At 44.2% G+C, this 16554-nt stretch overlaps 1 protein-coding gene across 1 annotated transcript in view; it reads right to left on the bottom strand.

Annotated features, from left to right (window-relative positions):
- The window catches only part of LOC115100202 (protein limb expression 1-like), a 125464-nt gene that overhangs the window by 92386 nt on the left and 16524 nt on the right, over positions 1-16554 (bottom strand). The window contains exon 4 of the mRNA XM_029618524.1: positions 13124-13182. Within this exon, the coding sequence (XP_029474384.1) occupies positions 13124-13182 (59 nt within the window). The remainder of the gene's footprint in view (positions 1-13123; positions 13183-16554) is intronic.

The following is a 16554-nucleotide window of genomic DNA, read 5'->3' as shown; positions in this document are numbered from 1 at the left end:
AATTCAATAAAAAAAAGTATTTAAAATCTGTCCATGTTATTCCATGTCTTTATATCTGCATATTTTTATTTTTTAAAAGATCCTTGCATGCTATGCACTTTTCTATGGTACTCAATGTGGCAATACAGTTGTTTCACTCTAAATGTTATTGTTTGTCATTTAAAACGCCTTTTACTGGACAGCAGGTGATAGTGTTCCACAGTCACCGGCAGCAGCTGGCACTGAAGGGGTTAACCTCAGCCAGCACCAGCTGATGATGTGACTGCTGCCACTGTAGAATCTGGAAGAAGTGTCAATTAGAATATTGTCGGTCTCTGAGGTCTGACTTTAAACTGTTGTGTATTCAGATCTATGAGGGGGTTAGGCAATAAAAATTATAATAAAGAAAAAAGAAAATTGTCTGAAGAAAGTGAAAGTTGGTGGGCAGCAGCTGGAAGCAAGTAAGAGAGAGACATACAGCTGAAGACGGATTGCCAAAATTACTAGAACCGTCGCTGTTTAAGTTGGGATAGGGCTTAGTCTGCAGTTAGGTTCAGTTGGACATAAATAATATTATATAATCCCTTTTCCTCTGTTTGCTGCAATGCGGATTTTTGGTTTATCTTCTTCAGTCACTATTCCTCCTTGTTAATAATAAATTCAGTGTTTGACTGATTTGAAATCTCAGGTAAGTGAGAAGCTGGGTGATCATGGTGTTTTTACATGCATGGTCCGTGAGCACCTCAGGTTTGTGCAGTCACAGTGTTCCCAGAAAAAAATGTCAAGGCTTAGCTTAGCGGGCAGGGTAATTGTCTGAAAGCAAGGAGAACCTCTGTTGGTGGGTGGGCAGATTACAGGAGAGGGCATACGTGCGGGTGCAGGCGAGCCTTATGCAATGTTTACTGGGACCTCCTGGTGGCCATGGGTTCAAGTCCTAATGGGTATGAGGAAGTCTCACAAAAATGAGATTTCTACAATATTCTCTCACCCTAGCTTGATGGTACCCTCTCTCTTTCTCAAGAAAATGCCTGTCTGGGTAGCTTGCAAAGTAAAAATCAAAACACTAAAATAGCACACAGTGCAGTAACTCTAAAATTATCATAGTCACACCCCTTTTCCTTATTGCGGGCGTTATTCATGCAAAATTTATAGCATTTTGATGAATCTAGGCCTTAGATTGTGAGGCCTCTGGGGGACAGGAACACACCTAGAGTACCTGAATGCAATCTGCTTTGAAATGCCTGTAAAGCAAAATATATTATAAAAGATGTAAAATCCTCCTCAAAATACTTTTGCCTATGTTGAGTGAAATAAGACTGAAAGAAAATTTATAAAAAAAAAAAAAAAGTAATAATGAAAAGGTTCAGTGTATTCCTAAGGGATTTTGTTTTGGCTCAGATGTATTTGGGTAATCGAAATTTCACTAGTGTAGTCTAAAGAATATCAGGTTTCAAAACCATGAGTCCAATAACAATAGAATGAAACCCCATAATTCTTTTTCAAGCCCTTCATCCATTTGTGGCATCAAAGGTTAATCTGTAAAAATGTCAACCGATCTTAACTCAGTTTGCAGACCAGACATTCCAAGGCATTCAGATCAATGACATCTGCTATGAGTTGACTCTCCGGCATAGTGTTGACAGTTTTAGCAGCTCTTAGTATTTTTTTTTCTTCCTCAAGAAAAACAATACTCAGAGTTACAAACACTGGCATATCTATTTTTGGCTCAATAACTACATTTATGGAAAGCTCAGGAAAAGTAAAGCTTGAAGATTTTCATGGTGGTAATATTCTTCCAAGAAAGTACTATCCTCTGTCCAATAAGGTTCACCATTTCACACATCATGTCTTCTGTCCCTTTTAGCCCCTCACATTATGTACTTTTTACATGCACAGTCAGAGGTACGAACTGTGTTGTTCGTACCTCTGACTGTGCATGTAAATCTGGCCCCCAAACCCTAGAGCACCACCAAAACCTCACCTCAAGCTACTAGTTCACCCTCCTTCAGTGATATAAATAGATGACAAATAGGTGTGCTACCCCAGAAGTTCTCTCTCTCTCTCCTGCCCAAAATTGGATTTGCGATAAATATCACGAATCCTGTTTCGGGCATATCACATAGCTTAACGCTAGGAAAAAAGGAATAGTTATTTCCAGTTATTTCCAGCACTATTGCATGCAACGTTAAACACCCCTCATTTTTGACAAAATTTTCAAAACTTACATGCGTATCTTGCGAAGCGAAAAATGTCACGTGTTATGGCATTTTCGCAGGCGTTAGGTCTCTAACGCCCTAATGCAATTTGATGAATGACCCGGATAGAAAGCAATTTTCAAATGTCATCTACCCATGTAATTAGCTACTTACCTATGTAAAAGGGATTTTTTGAAACTGTTCATGCTATGTGTTCGAGAAGGCATGTGTTCGAGAAGGCTATGTGTTCGAGAAGGCAAGCCTTCTCGAACTCTACCTAAGATGCACCATAAACAAACTCTCTACTCAGAGACTGTACATATGAGACACCATATTTATATTGAACTTTTGTATATAATTATTCTCCTCTATCTCTTTCTATTTCTTACATTCCCAGTTCATTAGCCCTTGTTAATTGTAACTGCTTCTCTTCATCACGTTATTTATGTTTTTTGGTTGTATTATCCGCACCCCTGTTTTCTGTAAACCGACATGATGTGAACGAGTTCATGAATGCCGGTATAAAAAAACCTTAAATAAATAAATAAATAAATAAATGTGTAGGTTAAAATATGCATGTTGTTCCACAACGCATGTACTTTTGCCCATATTCTCTTGGAGGCATTGCTAGAATGGGGTTAGGCCAACACTTGTAGTTTTACATTTTCAAATTTATGCATGTTGATTGCCCATCTGGAAAACAACAAATATGATGCTATTGCACAGCTGAATACATGTTTAATGTCTTCTAGGGGCTTGGTTAAAAGAGAGTGGATTGGTTTTAAATTCCTCTAAAATGGAAATGTTGCAGGTTGGCTCAATCAGTGCTCCTTGAAGTTCTTCTGTAGCGGGGATGGGAAGCTGTGGTCTCTGCGGCAGCAGTAGAGGAGGTGAAGTCCTTGGGTGTTGGACTGAATTGTAAGTTGGGTATGGAGAACCTTAGTATTTGGCTCAAAATACCTATTTTAAGTTAAAGCTGGTAAGACAATTGAAACCATTTTTGGAATATTGGATCCTATAAGTTGTGGTTTATGCTTTAGTGTTATCACAGATAGACTACAGGTAATTCAAAACACCGCAACTAGAATCATCTTGGGTGGTTCTAGATGTGCTATGGCAATCCCGCTATTGCGTAAATTAGGATGCATTGAAAATTTAAATGCTTGGTCTTGGCATTTAAGATGATGAGAGTTAGGTGTACACTGCATCTTAAGGATTGGCAATGCTCTGGGTGAAATTTGAGATCCAACTTTTGCTATCAATTGCAACTACTATCTGCATGATTTTATCATCATATTAGATGATAAAATCGAGCCTTCACTGCAGCAGTTCCAAAGTTATGGAATGAATTACCATTAGAACTGAGAGAAGGGGGAGTTATTAAAATTTCAGAGGAAGTAAAAAAGCTGGTTGATGACTATTGGGGGAGATTGAAGCTGGAGTACTATCAGGAGTGGAAGGTATTAGTTATAAAGGCTTATTCCCAATCATTTGGGTCTGAAATATCAGTAAATTGCTTTTATGGTGTTGTTTTATGTATTGTATTTTATGCTCTAATTTAGCACATTGTTTTTGACGATGGAAAGCAATTCATAAATATTTTAAACAAATAAACAGAGAAAGCAGGTATTTTTTCCCTGAGAAAGTATGCATGTACTTTCTCTTTGAAAACTGGTGCAAAATCTATAGATAAAAGTACTCATGGACTTTGCACCTCTGTGTAACATTTTTATAGAGCTATTAGCCTACACTGGTTAGAAAATCATGCCTATAATGAACATATATGCCAGTATAGTCTAATTTCTTACATCTCCATTATCCACCTAATATAAAACCAGATTGGATACAGAAGAAAACAACAACATGAAACATGAAACATAGAAACATAGAAACATAGAAATGACGGCAGAAGAAGACCAAACGGCCCATCCAGTCTGCCCAGCAAGCTTCACATTTTTTTCTCATACTTATCTGTTTCTCTTAGCTCTTTGGTTCTATTTCTCTTCCACCCCCACCATGAATGTAGAGAGCAGTGATGTAGCTGCAACCAAGTGAAATATCAAGCTTGATTAGTTAGGGGTAGTAGGGGTAGTAACCGCCGCAATAAGCAAGCTACACCCATGTTTATTTGTTTTACCCAGACTGTGTTATTCAGCCCTTATTGGTTGTTTTTCTTCTCCCCTGCCGTTGAAGCAGGGAGCTATGCTGGATATGCGTGTAGTATCAGTTTTTCTTCTCCCCTGCCGTTGAAGCAGAGAGCTATGCTGGATATGCGTGAAGTATCAGTTTTTCTTCTCCCCTGCGGTTGAAGCAGGATATGCATTGAAAGTGAAGTATCAGGCTTATTTGGTTTGGGGTAGTAACCGCCGTAACAAGCCAGCTACTCCCCGCTTTGTGAGTGCGAATCCTTTTTTCTTCTCCCCTGCCGTTGAAGCAGAGAGCTATGCTGGATATGCGTGAAGTATCAGTTTTTCTTCTCCCCTGCCGTTGAAGCAGAGAGCTATGCTGGATATGAGTATGAAACAATGCAGTAAAAAGAGGACCAACAGAAAAAGAGGTCATAGTATATGGAGAAGGAATTTTTCTGGGCTAGAAAGCTCAGGTACTACAACCAATATTTTGATGATCATTTAAAAAGCATATCAACTTACTAAGACTCCAGTTTTATTCAGGACCAGTTTACTAAAAATGCACTAAATGATAAGCTTGAAAAAAAGTGTTTAAAAATACATTTTGGATCTATCACAAGATTAGGTGGAATGGATTTTAAAAAAGATAATTTATTCTAGAAGTAAGGAGTGTCAGATTGAAAGGCCAGATCTGGGACTTGACTGAGCAAGGGAATATGGTGACAAAAATTGAGAGAGTGTTCAGGCCAGAGGGATCACGCAGGTGTACTGAGTCATTTAAGTTCTAAAGGAAACTGGAAGAGAATCATTAATGAATCCAGACCAAAACAAAACACTTTAAACAGAAAAGGAAGATTAGCGGATGCCAGAGGAACTGATTAAAAATATAGAAGCATACTGGGCAGCAAAGCTTTTGATGAGAGCTAGATAATGGAAAGAGAAGACTAAGTTGCAAAAATTAAGTTTACCACGATTCAGTAGTTTTAGAGCTGGAACTTGAAAGAATTGAATGGATACAAGCAATAATAAGCAAATTTGCCTGGAAAAAATTTGCAGAAATATCAAATAGAAAAGAAAAACAATTTTTTTTTTACAAAAGGGAAACAGGGTTAAATATGGCAAGAGATAAATGAGATGGAAGGAGTGATACAAGGAGAAAAGTAAGAAGTAGGAAAATGAAGATTTTCACTGTTAGGTCTCAGCAAGGCCCTTGGCTTCCTGCAGTGACTCAGGATAGATTTTGTGGCACCAGAAAATTCTATAGTACATCTTTTCAGATGATTCTGTGGCAATTCTGCAGCACTGGATTTACAGTAGCTACAGTAACTCATGCTCTTTTCACCACTAGAATTGTTTACTATAATTCTCTTTTCCAGAGCCTGCCACAGATGACTATGAAAATGCTCTGGCTTCTTCAGAACAGGGAGTCCAGAATTATTACTGATGCCAAATCCGAAGATCAAATTTCCCTGATTCTGAAGAAACTTCACTGTCTGCTGATATAGTAGTGCATTAAGTTCAAAATACAAATGCCTCAATCAAATGGGTTGTAATTATGTAAGGGATTTATTGGTACTGTACACATTTATGAGAAGTCTGCATTCATCATAGCAAGTTCTGCCTTCCATTCCTGCACCTTCACTGGTAAAGTCAGTTTTTACTTGCCACTTGACATTTAGTTGCATGGCTCCTGTATTATACAGTAGAACACTAACGGGCGGATTTTAAATGCCCTGCTCGCGTAAATCCGGCCGGATTTACGCGAGCAGGGCCCTCGCGCACAGGCGCACCTATTTTGCATAGGCCGCCAGCGCATGCAGAGCCCCGGGACGCGCGTAAGTCCCGGGGCTTTTTTAAGGGGGTGTGTCGGGGGGCGTCGCCAAATGACGCGGCGTTTCCGGGGCATGATGCGGCGTTTCGGGGGCGGGCCCGGGGGCGTGGTTTCGGCCCGGGGGCGTTCCGGGGGCATGCCCGCGCCCTCCGGAACAATCCCCGGGTCACGTCTTGGTGCACCAGCAGCCCGCAGGCGTAAATCCATGGATAAAGGTAGGGGGGGGTTAGATAGGGCCGGGGGGGTGGGTTAGGTAGGGGAAGGTGAGGGGAAGGTGAGGGGAGGGCGAAAGAAAGTTCCCTCCGAGGCCGCTCCGATTACGGAGTGGCCTCGGAGGGAACGGAGGCAGGCTGCGCGGCTCGGCGAGCGCAGGCTGCCCAAAATCGGCAGCCTTGCGTGCGCCAATCCCGGATTTTATAAGATACGCGCGGCTACGCGCGTATCTTATAAAATCCAGCGTACTTTTGTTTGCGCCTGGTGCGCCAACAAAAGTACGCGATCGCGCTATTTTTTAAAATCTACCCCTAAGGGTATGTATTCATTTGAAAAAAAAAGGGTAGAACAAAATTCATGTTTTTATTTTTGTTCCATTTGTGGAACTCCAAAACAAATGGAGGGATCCCAAGAATGAAACAAAAATTATTTGTCTCTTTCATTTGTTTCCTATTCAAGTCTATGGCCCATTGTGGTACTGCTGAACCAGCTCTTGCCTGTGTGATTTCACAAACTTGTCAGAGCTGACTCAGGACAAGTTGCAAGGAAACCACATAGAAGATAAATTAGAAGCATCTTACTAATAGGGTCATTTATCAAAATGCTATAAGGCATTTTTGCATGTGTTAAGGGCTTAACACATGCCATAGCACCATAACATATGGTGCGATGCAAATCAGAAAAAGGGTTTACTGTTTTTGAAAAGCCCTATTGCATGGCTTTAATTATGCCTTTTTCAGTAGTGTTAAGCTGTGCAATAGCTTGGTGAGGTGAGGTGAGGGGAGGGGAGGGGAGGGAAGGGAAGGGAAGGGAAGGGAGAGAGAGAGAGAGAGTGCTACAATCTACTCACCCTAGATAGGGATTTATATCTCTATGGGAAGTCCCCCTAGTAACTCGAGGTGAGGTTTAGGTATTAGGGTAGGGGGTTAGGAGCGACTTTGACATTCAAAGTGAGATGTACAAACAGAACAGTGCTCTCTTGTGAAGATTTGATGACCTTCGGAGTGAGAAAACTCAGTTAAAGATGAGATTTGTGCAATGTTCTCTCAACCTAGCTTGATGGACTCTCTACCTGGGTACTATCAGAGCCACTGGGGAGAGATTCTCTCTCCCCAGTGGCTCTGATAGTAAACATGGTCCCCCAGTGGTTGTATGTAGGAAATACCACAATTCTGGCACTTATCTCAAAGTGCAAAAAAAGTTATCACAATTTGCAGTAACTTAGCATTTCACATAGGTATTAGCACAAATTGTGATAACTGCCTATTACCATAAAAGATGCCCCTTTTTCTATCACATGCAATATTTAGTGCATTCTGATAAAACCAGGCCTAAGTTAGCCTATAGCTGCTATCTGAATCAAGTGACATTTCATTTTCTTACTGTACAGTCTGAGTATGTGCAAGCAGCAGTCTAAGCAGAGATGGGCACGTTAGTAGAAGCTCTCACAGAGCTTCAAAAAAAGCTTATAAACTTATAGATTTGGCACTGATCTTCTCTATGCAGCAGTGGTCTCAATCACTGTACCAGAAAGAAAGGCAGAGCACTGCTGATTATTTTGATTTTTCTCTTCACTGGGGAAGGATCAGGATGGGAGACAGTGTTGAGATTGCAGTTGCAGAAGAGATTTTTTTGTCTCTGTCTATCTGGGCTATGAACCAGGAGACCAGGGTTCAAGTCCCGCTGTCGCTCCTTGTGACCTTGGGCAAGTCACTTTACCCTCCATTGCCTCAGGTACAAACTTAGACTGTAAGCCCTCTGGGGATAGGAAAATACCTACAGTACCTGAATGTAAACTGATGTGATATCTCAGATCGAATGTCGGTATATAAAAATAAATAAATAGTGTGGTGAGCAGTACACACTCGGACAGAAGAGAAGTCTTAGGCTGCCAGCAGAGATGGATTTAGAAGTTTGCCACCATAAGGCACTGTTGCTGCTGTTGTAACCTCTCTTTCTCCCCTCCCCTCACTCCCCAATAATTCAGACAACAGTGAGCAGGAGGTATAAGGCCCAGTCCCACAGTTTGCTGGGGCAGCTCAGGCACAGATTCTGTGGAAAAAACTGGAAAATTCTGAAGCACACTGGCAAACATTTCCATCTTTTATATTATAAAAATTAAGTAATTTTCCAACCTTTCTTGGGTCTGTATAATTTATTTTTTTATTGGGGGAGGAAAGGGGATCTTAAATATCAGTATAGGGATCAGATCTCAGGGATGGACAAAAGAGGAGAGGTTAGAGAATCAGGAATGGGGAGAGGAAAGGAAAGGAAGAGGACTAGGACTGGGGTGATGAGAAGGTGAAAAGACTGGGGATAGGAGGAAGGAGTAGGAGAAGAAAAGAAGACCAGGGATGGGGGTGGAGTATTAGAAGGAAAGAGGACTGGAGATGGGGGGAGGAGAGGTAGAAAGGGAGGGGGAGGATGGGAGACAGGGTAGGTAGAGGAAAGGGAGAAATGACACCTATACAGTTCTCCTGTACATAGTCTCCCCCTCCTCTTTTGTATTCTCCCCTTACCTCCTTCTAACTATGCTTTCCCCTTCCCCTCCTACCCCTCGCCCACCCTCCCTCCCCCCGCCCTACCCCTAGCCTACCCTCCCCCTCCTCTCCCCCCCTTTCCCCCTCTCAATTCGGCTCCCATGGTTTCATTTTTGTACTGTTTTTATTTGTTCACTTTGTTATAATGTTACATTGTTATATTATATTGTTATATTCTTTCACTGTATCTCCCACCTGAGTTCTTTGTAAACCGGCATGATGTGCTTCACGAATGTCGGCAAATAAAAGTTAATAAATAAATCAATCAATCAATCAGAAATCTGAGATGGGAGAAAAAGAGGGAGAGGGATGGAGGTTCTGATATTGAGAAAAGGGGAAAGGAAGTAGAACAAGTTGGGGGTGGGTACCAGGATCTGGGGAATAGAATCTGAGATCAAGGGAGAGAGAACCTGAACTGCAGTGGGTGGGGGAAGGAGAAGGAGGGGAGGGAGGTATCCCTACTGAGCTCTGGTCCTGCTTCCTCTTACAACTCCTCTCTAACCTCTCAATCTGGAGCATGCATACCAGCACCAATCCCTTCTCGCTCTCTCTCTCTCTCTCTCACACACACACACACACACACACACACACACACACACTGTCCCCTTCCCCCCATCTGATCCACTTTCATTCCTCAACCTCTCTTCTCACCCCCAATGATCCCCATTCAGCCTCTCCTAATCTTTCCAAAATGATCCCTCTTTGCTCTCTGTGCTCCAAGCTCACCCCCCTCCTATTTTGTTCCCTCCATGCTGCCTGGGAAGGGAGGGGCTGGATCATAAAGCAGAGGGCTATTCTCTGCTGATTGAGATTCAGCACAGCTGGAAGGCAATAAATCTTCAGCTAGTCTGCTGCCCCCCCCCAATTTTTGCCACCCTAGGCACAAATCCAGGCCTGGCTGCCAGTCTTTTAGGTTCTGGTGGTATTTAACTGTTTCTTTTTTTGTGTGTAGTCAGTCAGCACTAGTGCACACAGCACAGCACACATATTCTGAAGGCTGGATTTTTAAACCCCAGCACATGTAATTCTGAGGTTGACATGTGTGGCCGGGCCTTACGCTGCGCCAATTTTCAAATGGGCCTGGTCACGCGCGTAAACCCCGGGGTGTATGTAAGTGCCGGGGCCGGGTGGGGCTAGAGGTGCCTGGTACACCGGCCATTTTCCGCGGTGCTGGGGGATCGCGCGCCGGCAGGGTGCCGGTACGTGCAACTTGCTCCTGCTCCTTTGCAGGAGCAAAAGGTAAAATAAAAAAAATAGGGGTAGCTAGGATAGGGATGGGGGAGGTTAGGGTAGGGGGTTGGGCAGATTCCACCCTATTTAGTCTCTCCAGATGTCATTACAGATGCTTTTGCTAAAATAACCCGAAGTAACATTGAGCCTTTCCAGGTCCAGATTACTTATCATATGGGTACTGCTATACCTCTGTATGAGGGCATTGAGAATATGATGGTTGCATATGTTTTAAGTTTGCCTTTCATTTTACCTGAGAATGTTTACCAAGTGAAACAAGTAATTAATGTAGGTACATGGACAAACAATGTATACCTGCATGTAGACACCCCTGCCCTTCTAGCCTATCAGAGCGACAACCCACAGCAATATTTAGCTCCTAATTTAGGCCTATGTCAACAAACAAACAAAGGACATATATTGATTATGTCCCGGTAAGCCTTTCCTTAAGGATACTTCAGAAGCTCTGTCTGGTTTGTCCTCAGACAACATCCAAGAGAAAAGTTGCTGTTGTAAATAATGTTTGGTTAGTTAGCACCCCTCTGAAAGAGCTTGCTATTTCTAACAAACATGATGTTACCAGTAAGGTTCCCTTACCCAGTAATGTTTCTTTAGTCACAGTACCTAAGAACTCAATAGTTACTGTAGGGGGTGTGTCCTTATACTACCTAGAACCAGACCCAGTTTCCATAGAGGTAGAAATCCTAGATGTGTTTTGGGTCCAAGAAATCAACTTTGATGAAAATCTGGTATATCTTTTAGGCTAAAGACTCTCACACTGTGGAATTGTCTGTAGACCAAGACACAGCAGAAATTGCTGACTATAACAATGATTCCAGAGATGAAGATAATTTACAAACTGACTATATATTGTCTTATCCCTTACTTGCCCCAGCCATGGTGATCGTAGCCCACCTACTATTTTCAATCACCCTCTTTAAAAGGGTAAGGGCCCTAATGAGACACACACAGGGAAGGTCTCACTGTAAAGCCACAGCTCCCATCTCTGGAACCGTATGAGATACCAGATAATCACTGATCACACTTTGTCACTTTCCAGACTAGGGAAAGGAGGGTTGCACACACATACACTCTACTACAAGTCTGAAATGATGTCTCTACTTCATATTTCTACAGCATGCACCATGTGAGAACTACATTATTTCCTTATTCCTTATCACCCATATATATTTCCTGTTACTATTCCCCATTTATTTTTCTTCATTATACTTTTTGCCTTGCCTCATTATAATGATGATTTTATTCACTATTATCCTATCTACTACATAATCACATTACTCCCATTTTATTATTACTATTATGGTTCCTTACAAGTCTCATGATTATTATTATTATTGCATTATTCCAACCTCATGTTGATGATGTCAAATAGCTGAAGCCTGCATAGTAGACGATAGTTAGGCTTAAGTGAGATACGCTTCATTGCTGGCTCATTCCACATTAGAAGGGGGAAATTTAGGGAGATATCTCAAGTTTTACCACTGAATCACTAAATATGAATCATAACAGCAACAAACATACAGTTCAGTGTACTGACAGGCCCCAAAAGCACTGTCACAGCTCAGTGGAAAAAGAACTTTTGCCCTGATACACTGAAGAATACTTTATCAAGATATGCCTGTTTGTAAATGTCTGTTTAAATAAAGAAGGTCAATACAACCTAAGCTCAAATGCCAGGAGTCAGAGATCAGCCAAGGCAAGATCTAGAGGTCGGAAGGATCCCCACCCTTAGAAGAAAGGGGGGGCAGTCGGAGACAGAGAAAAACACTCTGGTACACAGCTTAGCATATAGACATAGCAGTACTTCCCAGAAGGAATGGGGAGGAGGAAAAGACCTGCAATGCAGCAAAGACCTCCCCACCACATGATTATGCATGAGTTTATGCATATTTATCAGCTGGAAAGTATAAGACAGGGGGCCAAAGAAGAAGAAGGAGGTGAATCCTGAGAAAAACCCTGAAACCAGAGAAGGAACCACTGAAAGAAAAAAACAGGGGAGCCTGAAACAGACTAGCAGCCCCTGCTATCGAGGAGGGAGAAGATTAGGTGTGGCCAAGAGACCAGGGCAGGAGATCAGAGAGAAGGGACACTCTGCTCAGGTGTGGAGAGTGACATAAAGTCTGAGATGGTGAGGCGTGAGAGCAAGCCCAGAAACCCCAGCAAGTACTAGAGCTAGAAGCAAGTTTCCTTCTGGGACCACCTGCCCACTCTGCCAGCACCAAGCCCAGGAAGCAAGCCTCCCCCCGCCCACATTTTCCAGACCTCCAGCCAGCATCTGGTTCAGAGATAAAACAGAGGGATATCACCTGGAGCTGGGACCAGGGGTAAATAAGTTAGCCATAAGTAAAATATATTTAGCAGGCTAAGGTTTATGGCCTGTGTGAAACCACCCATAATACAGAACGTCCTTTAGGGAAAACTGGTGCTTAGTGGCCAGGATGTTAGAGACAGGAATTTTTGTTGTTTTCTAAATGCTATATCCAGTCAAATCTGATAAATAAAAGTCTGTTTCTGAGGAGAATACACATTGTCATTTCCTCACTTAGGATCATGAAGTAAGGTGGGAGGTCAATTGGAAGTGTCCTGTAGCAGATAGGTCCCTGAAGCCCTAAACTTGCTTACAAGAGAAGAAACTGTTTGCAGGATTGGCAGAAGTAGAAAAATTGATGCATAAGCAGCCCAGTGTAGTAGGAGTGACAAAAGAGTTAGCCTTACCCATAATTAAAGAGAGACATTTTAAAGTGCAGAGTGGCAGGAGTGGAAGGCTGCTCAAGCAGAAGAAATTGAAATTTGGAGAGTAAGTGCCACTGTCACTTGTTCTTCTCCCTCATGTTTTGGAGCAGAAGGGAAATGTGGGAGAATCATTCAAGACTGGCAGTAGCAGAGTAGGAACATCGACAGAGGAAGGAAAAGTTCAATAATCAAAATTAGCAGCAGACTCGTTTATAGGCCCTGATTCTAAGACAGTGAAGGCACTATTTTTACCAACTGATTCCGAGGAAGAATCTTGTCTGGGATTCTCTGAATCAAAAGATACTGAACAGCTAGTAAGCAAAAAGAATTTGAAAATTTAGTCAGTAACAACTTAGCCTCCAGGGATGTGATGGGGAATAGAGATGATACTAACATTTCATTTCATTTCATTTAATAAAATTTATTAAACGCCCAACACAAAAAGGCCTGGGCGATATACATAAAAACATACATAATAATAAAAACAAACATTACACTTGTGAATATCAGGTTCCATAGGAATCATAACAAATTATACCAAACAAACATACGGAGGTTATCCATATTCACTAAATACAATATCACAATAAAACAATCAGAGTGATAAACAATTCACACTTCCATGGGTTCACAATAGTATTGTAAAGCAGTGTGGGTAGAGCGCATGAGTGATGCCCCTGGAATTTTAATTCAAGATCCACTCCATCAGCTCCAAGGATGTAGATGTTACGACTGTCGCTGCCCGACGTCTCCACTCCGCCCTCCTTACCTCTTTGGTGACTACCCCCGCCAGTTGATGGACGTCTGGCTGCTGTGGCGTCTACCTGCCATCCTCTCCAACTTCCCCGGTCCGGCTTGGGCACTGCATCCCGCCATGTTGTTCAGCTACCATAGGGCGTGTGCGCCGTGCAGCCCTGCTTCTTATTCCTTCTTTGGCGTGAACCTCAGGGACATCCCCCTGTGATGACGTCTCGCATCCCGGATACAAAAGCCTACTCTGTTTGCTAGCTATTCGAGTTAGCAAGGTGGTGGTGGTGAAGGGACTCCTTACAGATGGGATTCACTCTCCGTACCTAGCTACTCTGCCTCTCCTTAATTGGACTTACTCTATCGGGGTACCCGCTCCTCGGGGGCCTCTCTCTTTTATTTCAGGTTGCTGTCTGGAACCGGTATTCGCTCCTCGAAGGCCCATGTTCCCGGACTCGCTGTCTGAGCTCACTTCAGCTCACCATCAGTGAGTTACCATCTATATTCTCTCAGAGCTGTTCCCTGGAACCAGGTACTCGCTCCTCGAGGGCCTGCCTCTATCCCAGCTTCTGTGTTACCTTCTGGGAGAAACCGCTGTGTGAGTAATCAACCAATGAGGCTCTATACCAGAACCCTATGTATGCTCCACTGTACTCACTAGCTCAGTTTCTCTCCACTACAGCACAGCTATTGAGGGATCGCTGTTCCAGTGTCCTGAGGGAGTACAAGCCCAGTCGGGCTTCGTCTCTACTCACTACTGCCACCTCTGGTGGCTTCTCAACTCTGTTTAATAAAAGATAATTCTGTGTTGTGTGTCCTAAAGCTGAGCCTGACCTGTGGCCCCTCACGGGACTTCCCCTCGTGGGCAAGGTCATCTGCCACAGTGTCCAAGGATCCACCCAAAACCTTAGCAACAATAACAGTAGAGAAGAGATCTTGAAAGACATCCCTGATCTTTAGAAACTTTAAAGTGAGAGAAGACACAAGTTTTGCTTAGTGTACTCATTGCAGCAAGGATATCAGTTGGAGGAAGCAAGTGGGCATTTGACAAATGCTTGTATGCAGCAACAACTGTAGAAGAAGCTCCCACTAGCACTGGCATCAGTGGAGAATGGCAGAAATAGCCTGGGGACCCCTTCTGCAACTCAAAGTAAAAACCAAAGGAAAAGGGTTGAAAAGGATGAAGGCTTTTCCCCAAGCTGATCCCACAGCTTGGGGAAAAGGATGAAGGCTTTTCCCCAAGCTGATCCCACAGCTTGGGGAAAAGCTTGGGGATCAGCTGTTGTCCTGCCAGTCAGATGGCAGGACAACAGTGCATCCAAAGTGGCAATCCACCATAGAGGATATGGAGTAATGTTCAGTAGCACTGATCAGAGGCAAGAGGCAGGCAGCATCTAAAGTAATAATGAGGAGCACTGAGGAAACGTTTGCCCTTAATGACCAGTCCCTGCAGGTAGTGAAGAAAGCGAGCTTGAAGTGTCTGCTGCATGTGTTAGTTCCAAAATACAAAATCTCCTCCAGTACTACATTTAGTAAGAAGGTCATCCCTACCCCGTACAACTAATGAAGTGCTTGCATGTGGGCACAGCAGGCTAAGGCATAGGGGAGTAGCATGCATTTCACTAGCAATATCTGGACCAGCATGAATGCTACACGTGCTTACCTCACCCTGATCGCACCCTGGAGGGTCCTGGCTGAGGCAGGGAGTGGCAGTAGCTCTAGTGGGGCAGAGCATCAGGGTGCAGGTGGGTTTTGCTGCACAATTGATGCATAGCCCCCATACCTCATGCAATATTCTAATCAGCCAAAGAAAGGTGCTGGATGGTTAGCAGCTAGACTGGGTGTCATGGACCCTGCCCGCAGGTGTCCCCCCCCCCCAGAGCAGGCACTCACCGTTGCTGCTTTCTTCACCAGACATGGCGTGGACGCCACTGACGTCAGGCCTTCCAGCATGGCCGGAGCCGCAGACTTGTTGCTCTTCGCGGCCCAGAGGCCGCCCGTGTCACTTGCCTTCACCGCGGCCAGAGGCACGGACTTGTATCCTCTTCACAGCTGGAAGCCGCCGCCGACGTCACCCCCATTTTGCGGCGTGAAGGCCGCATCCTCGGGCTTGAGTGGCGGCTGGAGCTGCCCCCGGGGCCTCCTGCAGCGGCTCCAGCCGCTGCCATCATCAGGGCCTCCTCTACAGGCCCAGCCCTGCCTCTGCTCTGAAGACATCGGTGCAGGCTGTTGTCCGTGGTCCTGCACAAGTTCCTGCTTCCTGCCTCTAGGCGCGTGGTCGTGCCTCTCTGTTGGATTTAAAGGGCCAGACACAGGAAGTGTGCTGGCCCCACCTAGGGAGTGGACTTCCTGCTCTAGCCCTATAAAGGGCTGCTCCGTCACTTCAGTCTTCACCTTGCATCGGAGTTACTTCACTCCGGAGGCTCCTGCCTGCCAGAGCTCCGTCAGGTCTTCTTCATGGAGCTCCTCTTTGTTTCGTCTTGTCATGTCAAGTTATGTCTTCGTGCCTGAGGTCCTCATCCAGGTGTCCTGGTGTCTCGTCTTGATCTTCTGTTTCCTGATGTCCCAGGTTCCTTGATGTTCTGCCCTTCTTGATGTTTGCTTCAGCGCTCCTGAGCCTTTTGGTCCTGTCAGGCCGTGCTCTCTTGGATGACGTCTTTCCTGAGCGTGGAGTAGCCTACAGGTGGACTGGTGTCCTGTGCTCCTGAGCTGTTATGTCCTGCCAGCCTTTGTGGAGCTCCAGATGACATCTGGCTTCGTCGTCGGAGTCCCACCTTGACTGGATTCTTCCCTGCGCTCGTCCTGTTCTCAGCGTGGTCCGTGACCAGCCTCCTTGGGCTGTGTAGGGCGCGCAGTGAGACAGGGTGGTCTGCGACCAGTCCCGCGGGTGGACTGTGTAGGGCGCCCTGAGAGACAGTGCCAATGTCCTTCCACCC

Source organism: Rhinatrema bivittatum, chromosome 1 (genome assembly GCF_901001135.1).
Source record: "Rhinatrema bivittatum chromosome 1, aRhiBiv1.1, whole genome shotgun sequence".
NCBI classification, from domain to species: domain Eukaryota; kingdom Metazoa; phylum Chordata; class Amphibia; order Gymnophiona; family Rhinatrematidae; genus Rhinatrema; species Rhinatrema bivittatum.
This window is presented reverse-complemented; position numbering and strand designations above follow the sequence as displayed.